Source organism: Hippoglossus hippoglossus, chromosome 13, assembly GCF_009819705.1.
Source record: "Hippoglossus hippoglossus isolate fHipHip1 chromosome 13, fHipHip1.pri, whole genome shotgun sequence".
NCBI classification, from domain to species: Eukaryota; Metazoa; Chordata; class Actinopteri; order Pleuronectiformes; family Pleuronectidae; genus Hippoglossus; species Hippoglossus hippoglossus.
In genome coordinates this window covers 20,012,652-20,033,022 of record NC_047163.1, presented here as the reverse complement: position 1 = coordinate 20,033,022, position 20,371 = coordinate 20,012,652, and the positions used below count along the sequence as shown (strand labels likewise).

At 39.4% G+C, this 20,371-nt stretch overlaps 1 protein-coding gene across 2 annotated transcripts in view; it reads left to right on the top strand.

The window, feature by feature from the left end:
* The window catches only part of sez6b (seizure related 6 homolog b), a 182,923-nt gene that overhangs the window by 103,773 nt on the left and 58,779 nt on the right, over nt 1-20,371 (top strand). For both annotated transcript variants that reach the window (XM_034604273.1, XM_034604274.1), the window contains one exon: nt 14,266-14,455. In XM_034604273.1, the coding sequence (XP_034460164.1) occupies nt 14,266-14,455 (190 nt within the window). The remainder of the gene's footprint in view (nt 1-14,265; nt 14,456-20,371) is intronic.

Genomic DNA, 20,371 nt, shown 5'->3' with positions numbered 1-20,371 from the left:
CTCCCCTCCTGCTATGTGTGTATCTGGTTGCCATGGAAACTCAACTGAATGCACCTGTTCTCTCCCCACTGGGAAGAGACAAATCTAAACTCTGAGTGCAGCACTCAAACAACTATAATTCAAAAACTATAAGTCCTATCTGTGAAATAAAGACACCATGAGAATCCTAAGACGTTGCCAAACACACAGATATATTTGGGATTTGTGAGAGTAAAAAAATGGGACCGTGGGAGCGAGTTGATGCTCCTTCCAGAAATGTTTTCTCTGAAATAACATTAGACCCAATGGAGAGGGATTGGTTTTTCCTTAAAGGAGCTACACACCTCATGTAATGTGCTCCTAGCATTAGCTTAAGCTCCCGTCAACTTGTCCTTAAACACATTCAAACTCCCCATAAACCAATTAAAATTCACCAGTAACAAAAAAGCATTTTCTGAAATAAATGACTGGGAAAACTTCCCTCATCAATCACCATGGCAACCAGATGCTTTGATATGAATTTGAATCTGAATTTGATTGGCAGTGATGGCAGTTGTTTTTTTATTACTTTCTCTGCAATACTATAGTTAAATACCAAGGTTAATCTTCCCACTGTTACAAAAATCACATTGTTTGGTAGAATAAGATGTGAAATGTGAAAATATCCTGGTGCTAAAGATGTGTTTTCCACAATGCCTCGCTCTGCCTGGCCTAAGCGACCTAACGCTACTTAGCATCACGCTATCACGTATCACTCATTCATTATCACGTATCACAACATAAAATGACAAGAATACCACAGGAATCAAAGATAAGCAGCAGAAAACACAAAACAAGCCAGCAACAATATTCCCACATTTGTCATAGAAGCAACAGAAACCAGCACAGAAACCAGCACATTATCAACATTTAACAGCAGCAGGTAACAGCAGCAACTTCATATTATACAGTGGTCTCATTTCAAACTTAAATTATGAGCCTGAATTGTATTGGTTAGCATGCTGGGCAAATACAGAGAGAGAGTGAGACATGACTTACCTCAGTCAAGGTAAGAGTGCAATAGAAACTGTCTTAAACTTTAACAGTATTTAAGGCAATCAACAGCCAATCAGGGGTCTCCTATCAAAATTGTCCAATCAAAATCATCCTGTTGTCACAGCAACAATGGGGGTATTGAGGGAGTGTCCCTGTCAATCAAAATCAGCTTCTTTTTCAAATCTTAGCATCTGGTTGCTATGGTGATGAAAACACCTACTGATGACGAAGTTTTGCCATCATTTATTTCAGTAAATACTTTTTTTCTTTCTTAGATATTTTGATGACTATATTTGATTTACATTTGAAATAATAATGTTATGAATAATAACTAAATATTATATAATGTTATTAATGCTATTTAATTATATGTTTAAAACTCTGTAAAACTCACTAACTGAATGCACCCGTTCTCTCCCCACTGGGAAGAGACAAATCTAATATAATAATAATAAATAACAACACAGTGGAATGTTAGTCAGCTTTCCCTTGAATGCCAGCGAGAACGGTGTGTCGCGGCTCGCTCTTCCTAGCTCTACTGGAGGTGCTAGCGAGGGGCTACTAGCGCTAGCTGAAGATGACACACTCGGGCTCGGAGACCACAGGACATTAAACGCTGTACAGTCTTTCATATCCATTGTGTGGAGACATAGCACAGAAGCATGTATAATTAAAGCCCTCAAAAAGCCAATTCATTTGCCTGAAAAAAACAAATAAAAATAATCCTTACAATTTCAATAGGGCCTCCCACTGTCTCCTACTGTTTGGTGCTCGGGCCCTAATTAAAGCCCTCAAAAAGCCAATTCATTTGCCTGAAAAAAAATCAGAATAACAAGATAAATGAAAAAAAATTATAATAATTAAACTTCAGAAATAATGAAAAAAGAAAAATATATTATTATTATTATTATTATAATAATAATTGAAGCCCTCAAAAAGCCAATTCATTTTGGTTACAATAATAAGAATAATCCTTACAATTTCAATAGGGCCTCCCACCGTTCGGTGCTCGGGCCCTAATAAAATAATAATTAATAAAAAAATATTATTATTATATATATATATTATATTATGGCGTGTAATCAAACCTTGACGCCACGCGCCACGGTTACACCGTGTGACGAAAAATCGATCTTTGAGGTTGTTTTTATCTCCATCTTGTTTAGATGACACTCATCTCAATTTGAAGTTGATCTGATGAAAGCCCTGGGACAAGTTCGTCAAAGTAAAAATGTGAAAAATGTGAAAAATGGCCACTAAATGCAAAATGGCGGGCTTCCTGTTGCTTTTTTCAAAGTGCACCTCAGACTTTTTTGTTTGTCTGGTCATGATACACCTGTGTATCGATTTTTGTGAAGATCGGTCAATGTGAACGCGTTCCAGGGGGCGCGGGGGGCGCTGTTGAGCCATTTTGGCACGCCCATTTAAAATTTCTCCAGAATACGTAAATTTTCACCACTTCCTAATTTTCTGCAAACTTTGGTAACTATTTGAGCATGTTAAAGCCCTCAAAAAGCCAATTAATTTGCCTGAAAAAAAAAAATTATAATAATCCTTACAATTTCAAGGATTATTACACTGTCTCCTACTGTTCGGTGCTCGGGCCCTAATTATGTTTTAATCATTCATTCAGTCACTCATTCATATTAAATCATAGTGACTTATAAAAAAAACAAGTATTAATTATCACTCCGTTAAATACCCATCTGATGAAAAACATCCTCACTCTGGTTCCAAGGAACGGTCAAAGTATCATCATACCATCGCCATGTTTCCCACTTCTGCTTAATATTGATATCCTGGAGTCCAATTTCTGCATGCCAGTTCCTGGGATAAAAAATACATGTTCTATTCACCTCTATGTGATTTATTCTCTTCCGCCCCATTTCCAATGACAAACAAGGCAGAGAATGTAAATTCCAGCCTGTTTCTGTCAATGCATACAGCACAGTGCAGTGCATCTGAATATATTTTTTTATTTACATCTTCATCTTACTTGCTCATCATTTCTTTTTGTATGGTTTTTTTCAGCTTGTGAATTCATTTTGTTCACCCGTCATTCAGGCATATTGGATAAAACCAATTTTCTGACAGACATGCAGGGACTGGGGTAATAATGAAACAGCAATTGGCAAGGTGAATGTTAAAACAAGATAAGTGCAGACACATAAAGGTAGTGGCTGTTCCATTGCTTTGGAAAATGAGGATTTGATCCTGCTGGTGAGTAGAGTTGAACTGGATGCAGTCCTCTACACAAAACATATGTAAATATATATACATGATTTTCCATCCCTGCAGTCGTTATGGTCGTGCACCTTCGTGCTGAAAGTCTCTCAGTGCATCCACAGAGCTGAGCTACCCCACTGGAGCAGATGGGATTTTGGAGGCTTTGCTCAAGAGCGCTTCAAACAGTTATTTGGGGAGTGGGGAGCTGTTTTCATTCATTTCTCTGCGCGTGTCAATCTCTCGATAAATGCTCTAAGCAATAAGTCAATTTCTCTTTCCCAGGTCCACATGGTTTATATGATATTCTCTGTATGTCTTGGCAGATAAGATTCATGTTAGACATACGCTCAGTGAGCACTTTATTAGGAACACTCCAAGAGACATACCACATCACAGGTTCTACTTCACATCTGGTGACAGAGGAGGTCACTGAAGTTCACTGAACTCACTGCCATGTTCATAAAACCAGTTTGAGACTTTTACTTTGTGGAGTATTATCCTGCAGGAGCTAGTCATTAGAAGATAGTTAGTGGTAGAAATAATGAGACAAACATGGACAGAATCTCCTATTTGCAGGATTTCACTGCTCTGCTGACACATGATTGACTGATTGGATCATTGCATGCATAAGCTGGTGTGTACATACAAAAACTGCTTGTGAGTGTATTTAATTATATATTTCATCTCAAATACACAGTGTTTCAACTGTGAATACAGTTTCTAGCTCTCCCGTCTTCATGCACAATGTTGGATAAAGGACTTTTATGTCCCAAATATCACAACTTAGGGGGGAGGGAAGTTTAATTTTCTATTTCCTTTCAATGTCTCTGTCTTTATTCATGGTGCTAAGCAAAGCTGCTGTTGTCTTTGTGAGGGCAGACTTTACAGGCTTGACCTTCAGTGGGCTGATCTTCGTTTCAGATGACCATCTGCCCATCTGCATTCATGCTGCCCATGAAACAATGATTACCTGGCTGGGGGGGGGGAATAAAACGCAAACCGAAAGAGAGAGAGAGGGAGAGAACTCTTTTCTGGTTGCTGTGTCACAATGTTCAATTTCCTTTCAAACAGCCAGACTAATCTCAAGCCTCTCTCTTTTGTGTTTGTAGCTGGAGCTCTTGTGTGAGAGCAACTTGTGTAGTGGGGACTACAGGGCCACTCAAGGACAGGGCTGTGAGAGAAAGCTGGATATTTTTTTCTTCTATGCGTAAATTGAAAGCCATGTTCATCTAATGTTGTCTGTAGTGATACTCCATTAGCATTGATGCTGCATGAAAGAAATGCTTGTTAATTCGCTAAACATACTGCACAAGCTGAAAAAAACCCGGTCACACGCCTGTGAGGAGAGAATACTATTATTGTTTAATGTTTTGCCAAGTTTAATCATTTCAAAATGTCACTGAGTTATTGAGTGAGCAAAAATACCTAATTGTTAAGTATAACTTCTCACACTGTCCTACCAGTGTGGATTTACAGCTGCACTTAAACACATTAACACATGACTGGTCACCCTGTTTACCTTGGATACATTTTATGCAAATGACAAGAGGCGGCCACAAATTAACCACATGCACACACGCACACACGTTACACATCAGACTGGTTCTTTTTAACTCAGTATTCTGCCTGCGGGACACGTCAGCTCATTGGGGTTAATTAATCATGTGTGTCATTGCCTCCTTGTAACTTTTGGTGGCACATGTGACACATCATGTCTTGAGCTGTTGAGCAGGTTGAATGGAAAGTATGCAGCACATCAGTCAATGGATACAGGTGCTGTCCTATGGATTACTCAGTCTGTTTTCCACCTGTCCTTCATCCTGACCAAGATGTCTATCATAGACCTGAATTCCATGAAATGACAATCCATTTACCAGGTGCTGTTTATGTCTCCCACCAACACACAGTTCTATGACTAATTTCTATAACACATCAATTCACAGAACACTGGAATGGTCGAGGCAGATGGCCGCCCACGCTGAGTCTGGTCCTGCTAAAGGGTTATTCTTGATAATGAGGGAGTTCTTTCTCTCCAAAGTGCTTGCTCTTTATGAGAACTATTTGGTTTCTCTATAATTTGTATTGTCTCGACCTGTGTATTGTGCCTTGAGATAATTATATGTTCTGATTTAGTGCTATATAATTAAAATTGAATTCTACTCATACTCATGAAATAAGATTCTAAAATGGTGCATTGGTTTGTCTAGTGGCTGATGGATCTGATGGATGATGTTTTAAAGTTTGGTTGAACTGTGATGAGATCTAATAAAATAAAAATAAAGTGTGTTCAGGTAACAAAAACATACAGTGTCATTCTGCCTCTTACAAAGGTAGATATCACTATGGAAACATTTCATTCCTAATACCATGAATGTATGGGTACTTGTTTTAAGAGACTAATATTAAATGATATAAAATAATAAGATAAACGTCAAAGCCCCTGATATCTTAGTTTTAAGTCACTTTCAAATTCACTTTGTCATTAAACATCAGACTACACTCCCTGACTAATAAGCTTATAATGAGTTTAATATATATTTTTGTCATCTATATGTTTATTCTCCAAATTCAGGAAATGATGCTGGTGGGATTTGAGCAGGTTTGATTGGCAGTGACCAAACGACCCAGCAGCTGTAATCACAGTCTGAATTAACACAGGAAGAAAATGACATCACCTTTTCAAAACTAATCCGACCCACTTTACACAAGTAAAATAAGAAGCTCAGAGAAAAAGAAAGACATGCTGGAACCCCTGCTGTGATGAAACCAAAACTGTTCCAGACTGGAGGATCCATCCCAACAGTGACAGGAACATGTTTTTCAGAGCCTATGAAAGTAGTTAAAACCTGGGCTGATTGAAAAGAAGAATTATGATAAAGCTAAATATGGGGAATATGGAAAGGAAAGTGTCCATGAGAAATAAATTAGTTTAAGGAGAAAGTACAGGTACTGCAATCAGAGGTAAGTGTGCTGCTGTTGTGGTTTAAGTGGATTAGTGAATGTTAGCTGCAGATAGCGAGTGCCTGGCTACATTAATAGTCTTATCTCTGTCTGGTCATTACAGACGGCTGCTGCAAAGATCTTTGTACACGAACGAGCATCACGCTGAGGCTGAGAGAAGGTTTCCACGCTTGAGAAACATGTCTGCAATCTATTACATCAATCATTCTCGGGAGAAATGATGAAAGTATTCCAGTGCACTTAATAAGAAACAGTAGAGTTCATTCATTATTGAAAAGAACTGTACAGGCCACTAATGTATTAGCTACGCGTTGGTTGATAAAAGGTGTTTTCTATAGTGGAGGGAGGAAAGTGAACTGAAAATGCTCCATTTATGTGGGTATATGTGATCTCATAAATATGTTTAGCTGGCCAGGAATACTTCATTTATATAAATTGTCTTATTTATCTGAATGCAGATTTTTGTCTATAATAGGTTTTAGAATTACTATGACATAATATATATAAGAACAATTCAGTATAGCTGTCTCAGTTCAATTTTAATTAAAAAAAAAATTAATTTCATTAACATCAACCAACTTCGTTTATTCAAATCCCATAAAAAGACCAAAACCGACAATGATCGTAAATCTATCAAAACTTACCTTCTGACTATGGCTGTGGCTCTCACCTCCGAGATTTAAGCATGTAAGTTTTCTCTCCATCAGTGAAAGTAGTTTTGAGTGGTGGTGATGGTCATTGGCCAAGAGCTTCAGCAGTTGTTTGCGTTTTTACAGAATTTATAATCCATCCTCTGAGCAGCACTACCTCTGCAGGGCAGACAGGATGATACATTGGCTCGCTGTAAGAAAGGATGAGACAGCCCAGCTGGGTTGGGGCTAGCAGGTCAGCATGCTAAATCCAGAAGAAGCGAGGCTGCGATAGAAGTAGAAGCAAAACAAGAACTGGCCTTGGTGTTGATGTCTATCGCTGGAGAAAGCTCATGGCGAGTAAAAGCTTCTAAATTTGCAATGTTTCTAATGGATCGTGAAGAAAAGAGCTGTTAATACAAGCATTTGCTGTGTACCAACAGCAATAACTTAGTGTAGCTAAAACATTTATTTTCTGAAACAGTTGCTCACTGGAGTAGAGGGAAATAGAGCATTTTTCATCTTCTATTTTCAGCCTCAGAATCAAAACAGACTTTGTATATTTTTGGCAACGGGAGGGTGTTTGTCAGATTGGGTCAAAATGAACTAGAGTGTGTTTGTGTGTCCATGGTAGTGAAAGTACATGTCATGGGATTTAATATCTATCTAATTAGATCCATAGTCTGTACCATAGATGCTCGTGCTTGTGGGTAGTGCGTGGGCTGGAGCCAATACAAGCTGGCTCTGTGCGAGAGGCAGTGTACATCCTGAACAGGTTACCAGTCAATCACAGAGCAGACACATAGACACAGACAACCATTCACACTCACATGAATGATTGGATGTTGCCTCACAGAGAGAAGGCTCTAGGTAAGAAGCTGCTGTCCACCTGAACCCTTCCTGTTTGCTACTAAATATAGTATTCACAAAAAATCTCCAGACCTATCTTTTAAGCAAATATGATTGCTGACGAGATCATTAACGTCTTTATTCATTTAGTGGCGTAATTGGAGGGCGGTCTGATTTCAGAGTTCCTGCAAAGTGAAATTCAGCCTGTTAACAGCTGTAGTCCTGACTTCAGTGAGACAGTTTAGGTAGTCAGCGAGGATCATTAGTGGCCTTTGCGGTTGTCTCTCCACCATGACCCACTTCTCCTGCTGGAACAGATGCTCCCTCGGCAACGACATCACTTACTCACCTCCCTCTTAATTACTCTTGTTAATTAGCAGACACACACACACACACATACACATTCAGCTCCTATAAGGAACACACATGAAGCAGACTCTGATCCCATGTAATGATAGGGGTAGTGATATTAAGTGAATATATAAAACACAGTTTGACACATTTATATGGAAGGTTCAGCATTTTTTGGGGGGATGAAGGGAGAAGGTGTGATGTTTTGAAGGAGGCGGGCAATTAGAGGTAAATAGTCCCCTTGTTCCCTGCTGGGCCCCGGCTCTATGTCGGCACAAAAGAACAAGATCAACAAAGTGTCTCTGTAGAGAACAGGGGGAATATATAATATACACATACAGTCTACATGATTTTGCGTTACGTTGCTTCTCCCCCTCCTTTCCTCCCATCTCTTTCCTTGAGTTGCTTGTGTTTGCTTCCACCCATCTCTTTCACACACACTCACACGTTTGTACTTCTATCTTGGTGAGGACTTTCTTTGGCATAATGCATTCCCTAGCTTACCCTAACCCCCCGAATACAAACTAAATGCCTAACCCTTACCTAAACCTAATTCTAACCCTAACCCTAAAACCAAGTCTTAACCCTCAAACAGCCCTTTGAAGAAGTGAGGACCGGCCAATAAATGTCCTCAGTCTGTAGGGTTCATGCTTAAAATGGTTCTCACTAAGATATAAGTACATAAACACACACACACACACACACACACACACACACACACACACACACACACACACACACTAACACACAAACTTTGATCCATTAGTCAAGGGTTCTATCTGTCCCTGTTTTGCTCTCATCCTCCACACAGCCCCCCAAAGTTGTCGGCTTCTTAATGAGGGAGTGTCAGATGAATTATTCAGCTGTCATTTGTTGCTTTTATAAAGTAAATTGATGTCAGAGATGATTCTCTTCACACCATAGCACGGGGGTTCATTTATTCAGTATATAGATATAGAGTATATTTAGTTATGTGATGGTTTAAAGGAGACTATATTTCAGTTCATAGTAAACCGATTGCATTCCAAATATATACGACTTAAATGGCTGTTGGTTTTCACCAGGAAGTGGTGCATGAATTGGCCATTTGAATTATGATACAGCTGCAACTCTTGAATCTTGGAATATTAGGCCAAGCTGGGTCTCCTCCTGTGTTTGGAGTTTATCTGTTGTCCCATCTTTCTCTCTTTTATCCTTACTTCAGTCCCCTTGCTTCCTCTCATCTCTGTTCTCATATGTCCTTCCATGAGCTCTATCTCTATCTTAATGTTTCCACTTTAGATAGAGATGGATGGATGGATGGATGGAGAGATAGATAGATAGAACCCATGTCCCCATGATTTAGACTTCTAGAAACTAGACCTGTTAACATACCCTACTTGGGCCCCTACAACCAAACAGCATACAGCAGAATATTAAAATGTAATACAAATAAATAATACAAAAATAAACCCCCACACACCCACCACTAGGCTTCAATCAAAGCAGGGTTCTGCACTGCTGCACAGCCCCATAACCTTGGCTTATTCTAGACTACTAAATACCAACTGATAAAATCACAAAGGACTTTTGAAACCTAAAACCCTGTGATAAATCAAAAGTTTTTGACTTCCTACAGACGCATGCCACTTAAGAAATATGTTCACTTGAGGAGTCAAGTACAAAAATATTAAATTTATTCAGATTTGTGAATCTTAATATTATTTGTTGGTCATTTAACAGACACTTGTGACCATTTTGAGTCTAATTTCTCCCCATAAATGATGAATGAAGTGATTCAGATATCAAAATGTATTGGGATCCATTATGTTGTCAGAGTAGTAACTCTTCTTCCAGGCAGGGGGAACAACCCTCATGATTATGTTTGTGAGGTACAGTTATACAGAAGCTGGGCTGGTGCCAGGGCAAATTGGATTACGTCTCCCAATGTTCCCTCAAGTGTTTTATTATGCCTGAGCTGGAGGCATAATGTGATTACTCGGCGATGCCCTTTGTTCCGCTTTTCACTATTATCCTGATGCTGTGTCCATGAGTTCATTAACGCCACATTATGACTTGTTATACACAAGGCAGTACGGTACAGTGTGAGTCATTCATGTTGCGTTCAGGCTGGATAGGCTCCTGCTATACGTGGGCTGCAAGTAAAGTTTCAGTGTAAGTGCACTATAATTGAATAATGTGCTGAGCTTACTGTGTATTATGTATCCAGTGTTAAGTAACATCAATTCCTCCTTCAGTTCAGACTTTAAACCATGAGAAAAACCTTGTAACATAGTTGCTGACTGTCCTCGTATGTCATGACTGACAATTAGTCGAATGAGACGTGAATACGTTTTACAAAATAATCTAAACTCAATGTCTACTTGTCAGTTTTATTTTCTGACCATCATTCCTTATTTATTAAAAGTGTGTGGAACTTTGGTCATGTTTTTTTTTTTTATTCGAGTCAAAGTTTCTGATTTTAGAAGATGTGTGTTGCAGGTCAGGATTAGGGTTAGGGTTAGGGTTGCATCTGTGTGCAGTGCCGGTTGCAAAGGCAACAAAGGCTTGATGGTAACAAACATAGAGAACCTCACTTACACGAAGACTAAAGGAAGCTGTGCACAGTCACTGCAAATGGCTGTTCAAGTTCAGGCATGTAACCACAATCTATAATTTGTACATGTTCTGCTTGTATGTGGATCACATGAACTGCTTCAGTTTGATAGGCTATCCGTTTCTCTCTGCCTCCAGTTGTTTTGCCAAGTGAAGCTAACCAGATTCAGCTCTGAACTTAACACACAGCAATGACATTGGTATCTCGCTTAGACTGAAAGCAAATAAGGTGCAGAGCCATTGGAAGATGTTGAACCACCCCTCTAACATGACAGAAAGTCATTAATTTAAACACAAGAGCAGAGGAGAGGTCATTCCTCACCCTGATGATGACAATTTGGTGTTCACCTAAGCTGTGATAAATGTCTGCAGTGGTTTGCTGTGTGTCAATGACAAAGACATTGGAGCTGTTGTTTAAAAAATTTAACTTGGAAATTTAGACCATGTAACCTTGGTTATGTCTCAAATTAGCTTAGCGAATTCAATTGATTTTTTTATAGGATTAATATTAATTAATATTATAAATAGGCAAAACACTACTTTTGCACCAGACTCTGAAGCTAAATGTCATTCTACTCTGTTAAAATGTGACATCTCGATCTGTTAAGTTTTATTCTGTGCCAAATCTTTTTTATAGCAGTAACTGGATTTTCATTTCACAGCATGAGAGGATTCGAGGATCAATGTTACAACAATGTCAACTGCATTTTCAGTTAAAAGTTCAGGTTTTATGAAGAGAAAGATTTCATGTTAAAAAATAACACTGGTAGATTTCACATGGTCCATTTTACACATTTAATCTTTTCCAATCCAACAATGTGCGAATATACTCGTTATTATTCTTACACATAGACGATTGACTGTGAGCTGTATCATTCGCACACCGGGCACTAGATTGAGTTTAAATCGTTCTTGGCCAAGTGAACATCTAAGTTGTCTTAGTTGTCCCTGAGTCCAGAAACACTGCGAAAGAAATGAACTGTTTTACTCAATATCAGTACGTTCTACAAAACATATTTCTTGTCATGATGTTCATAGGGTGTTTTTTTGTACCTTACAAGAAAGATGGGTAAAATAAAAGCTCTGTATTTATATAGCGCTTTTCGAGCCTTGTTGACCACTCAGATCGCTTTACAGTGCAGTTTTTACCATTCACCCATTCATTCATACAGTGCATCTATATGCAGCACTTTCTCTATGAGAAGGGGCAATTTTAAGTTTCAATATCTTGCCCTAGACACTTTTGGCCTGCAGTATGGAGTGATCGAACCGCTATATATAACATTCTGGTTAGAAGACGACCACTCAACGCCCTCAGCCACAGCCTCCCCAAACAATCAGTCAATCACATGACTTGAGTGTTTCCACCTTGGAACTACAGTCATACATCACATATCCGAGGAACCAGTCATGTCAACCTGCGGGGTGGGGCTCTCCATATTATTTCCTATTGCATAGTTCTGACAGAAAGGCAAGGTGTAGCTATTTATCATAATTTTACAAGCTCTGTAAACCAAGATAGCTCAGTCAGAGCTGGTGATTGGGATCCAGGTTGATCTAATGTTAGCTTCACATCATTAGCTCTTTGATAACATAGTCAAGCCGACCAGACAGAATGTTGTAGAGAGTGATCTATACATTCTTATACATTGACATTATAGGCGACTCTGCACATTTCTTTTCTTTGTCTTCACAGTCAGTGAAGACAAAGAAAGTCCACTTTTAACATGTTGCCTAAATTACGCCATTGCCACAATTGTGTAGCGTACAGTAGCAACACAAAAAACAAGCAGAGGTTTGAGTCAGAGCTGCAGACGAGCAGCTGAAGGTGGGTGGGGATAAAGATTGGGTCAATTTGCATATTCATAAGACTATGAATACTTTATGAGGCAAAGGTGTAGAGTTACATTCAAGTCATTTTAAGGCCAAAAATAGATTTTGTTTCATGGGAAAAAACTTCGAAACATATAGTTTTGAGGAACAGAATAACAGCTTTGACTTTTAATACTACTGCTATTTATTATATTCAACACAGATAGTGATAGATAATAAGTCAGTAATATTCTAAATTAGGCCATACTGGGTTTTCTTCTATTTTGAATGCGTATATATTCCCAATGTTCACCCCTAGAAACACTCTAAAGTCGGATTTGGAGATTCACATGAAAGCACACAGTTAAGTGTCATTCAGCAGAGGGCTGTGGATTAATCTCCCTGCTTGGTGAGATAGGATGCACATGATATGATCTATAGAGGACCATGTGAAGACAAGAAGCCTTGTACCTTTTAACGCCTGAATAAAGATGCACCTGCTGTGATAGAAGCAGATAAAAGCAACATTCGTCAGCAGACGCGCTGTCAGTGAAGGAGACAAGCTCACAATTATCAGGCCTTTTTGCTGTGTAATCACTAAGCTCCAGTTTGTCCTTTGGCTTTTTCCATATTTGTCACTTGTGATTCAAGCGGACTTTAAACACTGGTTCCTACTTAACGTGCTGAGATGTTCGTGATAAAACAGTTTGTCATTTACTGGACTACCCTTGAATCACTTGACCATCACAAAGGTCATGGTCAGCTATACGGAGTGTCACTCAGGGTCAACACTCTTCACTTTACCTGAGTGTTTTTTATCCCCACATAGCGGAAACAAGCCCTTGAACTGTGCAAGTAATATCTCCTTCATCCCAAACTGTATAAGTGCAAATAGCTTCAGATGTGAAATGAATCCGTGAGGGCTGACACTCCTGTGCCCTGAAGCCCTTTTCACAAGAGGAGCATTTCATTATCTGATCTGAAATTAGAAAAACTCTCCCTGTGCAGCCGCACCGGTTGATGGCAGTGCATGGCGTGGCAGCAATAATGGCTGGCACTCTGAATGGATAAACTCTGTGCACAGCCTTTATGCCACTATTGAAGGTATCCAGAATAATGTGGGGAACTGCTGTTGCACAGTCTGAGTGAGCTGGGTTCAATTTTGATGTGAATGGCCATGACTACAAATACACATTATGTAAATAGTGGAATTTACATCAAATTTACATATGCATGGTGGCAGGCGGGGACCGGCTCACTTTTTGGCCAGCTCTCTACTCAGTTTATGTGGTTTGTAAACAGCATGACTTTCTGATATGGTAATTTGGGGTATTTCTGTTCATACCTGCACAGTCCCTTAGTGAATCAGAATCAGAATCAAAATATTGATTTCATTACTCAAGTATGTCATACAAGGAATTAGACTAGTTCTTACTAGCTCTCAATGAATTTACACAATGCGAAGAACCAACAATGTTTTGTTCTTTTCCCTTTAGTTTTAGCCACATCTTAAAGTCCTCCTCCGGGATGTGGAACTAACAACATATAACTTACAGTTTTCTTGAACATCAAAAGTAAAAAGAGTCTGCTAAGATCCTGATGACTGACTCAATAAACTTGTAGCTTTTTCAAACCAGACTATTATTTTATGTACAAAGAAAAGATTGCTACCCAGCGTAGAATAAGATCCTTTGGGAGATCGAACATCCTCAGCTGCTTCTAGTACTGAGTGACTCTAAATCCCAGAATCTTGATCATTATTTTGTTGTTGTGTGTCATTTGTGTGTATCATATATAAAGAATCAATCCCTGCTTTGTGTTCTGTCAGGTGATGAATGTGAATCTGTCTGAGGGCGACAAGGTGGTGCTGGAAGATGTGGGCTATGGGGAGAACACCATGCTGGCCAACGAGTCCATTCTGATGAGGGGGTTGGTGGTACGGAGCCACAGCAATCAAATCTCCATTCGCTTCCACAGCCAGAGGTCCCAGGCCGGATCCGTCCTGCTCAGATACCAATGTAAGTCTGAACTACACAACAGATTCCACCAAAATGCTGTTTAAAAAAAAATTTGAATTTGACAAATATCTGACACGATGAATGAACATTACATTTAAATAATGCGATATATTTTAATTCAATGAATGCTTTTGTTCCATTGGATTTCAAGTACAAAGCATGGTGTTACTTTAGGATGCAATGGTCTAGGAAAAAAAGAGCTACATATTTTTTTTAACATGATGCTGGATTAGTTTAGTTTTTTCTCTAAATGGAATGTTTTGGTCCCTCGGCATCAGCCGATTGTGTTAAAACCTGGCAATCTCTGAGATAAATAGTTGAAAATGAACTGGACAATATGCACTAAAACAGATATCCAACACAGACATTAAAGAACTAAAAGTAGGTCACAGCAACAATCACTTGACAAGCTGATAATAAAAAGCTGCTTTCGACACTATCTCTCCCTGAGGAACGACCTGAGAGATCATAAAACACATACCCCTAGGAAATAGGAAGATTGCTAAATATATCACGGATCTGAGAAGAGAAATAAAGAGGTGTGTCCTGGACCAGTCAGAGATAACATTTAAATAATCATGTTGTATGAGGGCCAGATTTATGATTTGGTAAAGATCATAGTTCAAGATTGATTGAAGACTCCAGTCACAGCTGCTATCAATGGAAAAGACCAAACAGTTCAATCCTTCAGTCCCCACCCCCCCTCAAATACTGATAGAATTGGTTTATTAACTTCTGTCCTCTGAGACAGTTTGTTCTCGTATGGTCCTGCTAGAAGCTGGATCAGCAAGAAAGCCTTAGCCCGTATATCACACACAAACACACACATACACACACCACATGTGGCCCATCTATAACTATCTGCAGCCTTGCAGATTTGATAGATACGTACACCACAGACTTAAATATATAATGTATAATTATAAGGAATTGTTTGGCTTTGTTTTAAGGCTTGAAGCGTTAAAGATGGGACATAACTTCAATTCCATTAGTTTTCAAGAGTTGGAGTTGGCTCCAGTGGTGGAAAGCAGCAGCAACTTTAGCTGTTTTGCTTCTATCACTTCTTCTGAAGTTAGCATGCTAACCAGTTATCCCCGGCCTGACTGACAAAATATTTCAATTTCCGCCCACTAAGTGTTTAGAAAAAAGAACAGCCCGCTGATTACCATTTCCATACAGCATTCATATTATAAGTAATGTAAAGCACCTTTATGACATATGCTCTACAGCTTCACCCATTAATTTTCAAATCTTCCAAATTGTATAAAAATCTCTGATTTCATTATGTCCAGAAATGTGTGCATTTATTTTGGACATGCATCTCTGCTTCTTCTTTGCAAACTGTTCTCTGGTTGTTTGTTGTAATATGCACAATTGTAAAAAGAGGTGTTGCAGACTGCCATAAAAACCCCAATTGAGATATTCAAAATGCGGTGACCAAATAATGCTCCTGACACCCTAATAATATCACCATGCCCTAATCAGAAAATGCATAATTTGGAGTAAGGCCAAAATTAGAACATTAGAATGGAATATGCTCTTAACAGGACCCCTTCCAAGTTCTAAATATTGTAATATTCTGCAGTAGTAGAAGATGTTAGGGCATTAACATGCCCTGACTGTAGCATCCAGTCTGTCCTGGAGAAGCAGCACTGCTCAGAGGGTATTTTATAAACTTGTGTCTTTGAAACGCTCTTGGCAAGCGACCATCATCATCACGTCCAGCAGCAGAGAAAACTTAGCAGTTAGTAGGACCTTTAAACCAGTAATAATTGTTTGCATGGTTGCTTGCTCATCCCTCCTGTGCTCCTCTCAGCCTCCTTCAATATTTGAATTTGCACTGACGCATTGGTTCATCTGCAAGTTACAGCTCCCACACTTTGGGCTAAAACTGTCCACAGATTTGCACCACAGAAATACTCCATTCTGTGCTTCACAATTCAAACCCCTCCAGAAGCTTTCCTTCCCAGCCTGGCTTTTCTGTCTGAAATACTGAAACAAAGGTTACTGATCAATACATTCAATGTGTACAGCTTGAGCAGTGAAGGAGTGCATGTGTTGGGTGAGATAGGATTCATCACATTGAGTTGCTGTTGCCACTTATTGTTCCCAGGCAGAGAAAGGAAAGTGCAGTCCAGGCAGCAGTGGAGGAGAATGAGAGACAGGCACCATAGACATTCAATTGTATTCATTGCTGAATGTTCAATATATAATTTCTGACATGTATAAAACAGCCTCCTGGAAATTCGAACCACATCCCCGGCCAATGTTCTTACTTGTCAGGAAGACACTCTGCACCGTATATGAAGGCAGGCACAAGGAATCTCATAGTATAGCTTCATTTAGGTGTGTGAGGTGATTTACAATGCATGACCCAGAGAAGTCAATTTTCTATTTTCTGTGGCCAAAAACACTTTTACTAGGCAAAGAAAGATTGTTTTCCCATAAAATATAATCCCATAGGTTGTGTATGTATGCAGCTCATTACAACCCAGAGTCATGCTTCACTGTTAAGTGACCTATTGTGTCCCATTATGCCATGTAGTGACTGTAGTAATTATGATGGGGCAAAAGAGGGTCAGGTGACATCGCTATAAAGCCTCAAAGTCCCTGTAGGGAGAACATCAGGGTGGATGGGGGAATCGACAAACAGACAGTCAGTGGTTCTTTCAACCATGACCACAGTCGTTTAATCAATCGTGTGTTTATTATTGTAACTATGACAATGAAGGTCCTCTACCCTTCAGTATTTATTTGTGATCTTTTCCAAAAACCCATCCAGGTTGTTTTTGTGCCAATACCTGAGCAATGCTTTACCAGTTGTTATTTTTAAACGTTTGTTTTAGCAGCCAATCTGTGGCATATCTGTCAGTAGGGGCACTAATTCAGGTAAGGAGTTATGACAATTGAGTGATCAGCCAGTTACATTCAATTGAAAATATACAACATTCAAAGTAAGATTAACACAATCATTTTCTCACAAATTAAAAGTTGACTTCTCAAGGAAAAAATAATCATCGATGAATACACGCAGGGGTTTTGCTGAACTGGGTCAGGTATATGCCATATCTTTCCGCTCCTAATGTAGGCATAGGTTAGCAAAATATATCATGATGGAGTTGTTTAACCTATGCTTTCCGTTGATGGTTTGGAAGACACACAGTTAACTTAACTACCTGTAGTAGTATCATCACGGTTGTTGTCCCATTGGAATATATATATGTTAGCTAGCTATAGAGCTGAAAGATGAATATCAAATGTGGTGTGTGGTAAACTACTTTCTGGTTAATTGTTAAATATACAAGTGTCCATCATACATATGCAAATGTCCATATCCTCCAGGAGTTTTCTAACCCCCTTCTGCATGAACATCCTTGAAACTCTTCTATACCGCTAAGTATAGTCCATTGATGATGATGATGTCATTAAAGTACTTCACTCAATAGTCTTGAGAATTTAAGGAGACTTCTGTTTACTTTGTTGTTGTTGTTGTTCTGTAATTGCAACACATGGCTTCGGTGTTCAACAAAAGTTACTTCAATTAGTTTGACTTGCATATCCTAAATTCAACAGGCACCTGGACAAAGAGTGAAATAAATTCTTGAGACAGTACAGTTTTGCAGAATGAAATTGTATTTGAGTGAATTGTGTGCATGGTTTAATATATTTGTTCATATTTAATCAAGACTGATTTTGACAGCTGCAGCTATCTGCGACTTTATTCAAGGGTCTATAACACAAATCCGACCCCATAGATTAATACAAAAGACCCTAGTGTACTTTGAATGACCAAAGGGTCCTTGACAGAAATAAAGTTGTATATTGATAGTAAGCATTGGCACCAAGTGGCAGTAACAGTGGGGGCGGCTGTGGCTGAGGGGTAGAGGGGTCGTCCTCCAAACAGAAGGCCGGAGGCTTGATCCCAGTCTTCCCCATCTGCATACCGAAGTATCCTTGATGCTGAACCCTGAATGGCCCCTCATAAAAGAAAAGTGCTGCCCATAGACCCACTGTATGAATGTGTGTGTGAATGGGTGAATGGCAAATCTGCACTGTAGAGTGCTTTGAGTGGTCATCGAGACCAGAAAAGCTTTATAAATACAGACCATTTACCATTAAATTTAAAATTATTAGTGTCAAAATCCTCAGTGAACCCTAATTAGAAAACAATACGTTTGAATTAGATGATTGAAATTGAATTTAAGAGCTGCATGCTTCATCTAACTGCTTGATTGAAAACACTTTGTATTGTAATTGTATTGTAATCCTCCATCTGACTATTGCATTACTGTAGTAGTGCAAGGATATTGAGCTAAATGTTGAGCACAAGAAGGGCTAGTTCATTCTTTTCCTTAGATAATTATGAACCACTGACATGCTGACAAATTAATTTAAAGGGCATGTATCTAATATTCTTTTAGTCATTATGAAGAAGTAATTGCTACAGGATTTTTCCATTAATTAATTATCGGGGCATTAAATAGTTGCAATATGAGCAATTACCATGAATCACAGCACACACAAATAGGCAGGCATTCAATTGAGTCTGTCAAGCATACAAAATAGATTGGGGGTGATCTCTTTATTGTTAAGTTGCAGAGGGTAGAAAACACAAGTGTTTACTCTAAATAAAATTTGGTTAGCCAATTCCTGCCCTCACAGGTGTAGTTGGTGGCAAAGCAGAAGACAACTGGTGAAGGCAGGTGTCCACTGTAGGCAGAGAATGAAACTAGATTAGATTAGCCAGGCACAGCGAGCATGACAGGCCAACACACAAACTTGAGAACTTGGCAGAGGCTGAAAACCGGAACATCAGGCATTCATGTCGAGACTGGACATGGTCAATAACTGGAGATCAGGAATACTTCCTGAAAAACCTCCTGACCTGGCAAGACATCAGCTGGGATGGCTGACTCTGGAAAAGGGGTTGGCCATGACCCCTTATGCAAGAACCAACAGGATGTTGGCGGGTCCCCTGATTTAGGAACAGACAGGACTTTAGCTGGGTCAGCTGACTCAGAACATTGGCCAAGACCCCTAACAAAGGAACACGCAGAATGTTGGCTCAGACCCATATGGGTACAGACAGGACTTCTGTCGGTATACCAGATTTAGGAATAGAAAGGATCCTGGCTGGGCTGGCCGAATCAGAAATCAGGAACATTGTTGATGTAAATCAGCTCAGCAACAGACCAGTGACCAACCTTGGGCTGGCTGACTCAGTAACAGACTCAGAAATACATTTTAGGTCAGTTGGGTCCAGCGTGGGTTCTGGGTAGGCGTCAATCAAAGACCTGGGCAGTGGATGCTATGGGTTGCTAAGCAGCTTAGGTTCACAGTCGCTGGACGCTAAGGGTCTTAGGAGCTGGGTTACTTGGGGAATTAACCTCTTCATAATCCACACTTTCTTCTAGGGTTGGACAGGAAGCTTATCAGTCGAGGTGTAGGCTGAATCAGGGGTGTTATATAGTCCTTCAGCCACTCTGACAAACGACAGCTTTTTGGACACTTCCTTGCATGCTATCCTCACATCAGAGAGTAGAACACATTGTTAAGTTCATTCTCAAACAAAACAAGTCAGCTCTGTGATTTATTACACAATGCAACACATAGGTTCACTGGATAGTGAAGCAGGCAAGAATCAAGACAGTCAAATTCAAATTCAGTCAAAAGCAAAAAACAATCCAAAGTGAAACAAAAGCAAAAAGTCTGAACAGAGGAAAGGTAAACAAAACTAGAATTAGGGCACAAAGCACAAAGCAAACAATGGTCCAGGGATCTTGTAATTTAACACATTCATAATTGTGTTTTCACTGTCTATAATCACATGAAACCAAGAATCATTGTATTTCCATTACCTTAGAATGAACCGTTTATACCTGTGTTCTTCCATGGGGCCCAACATGTTGCACTGCC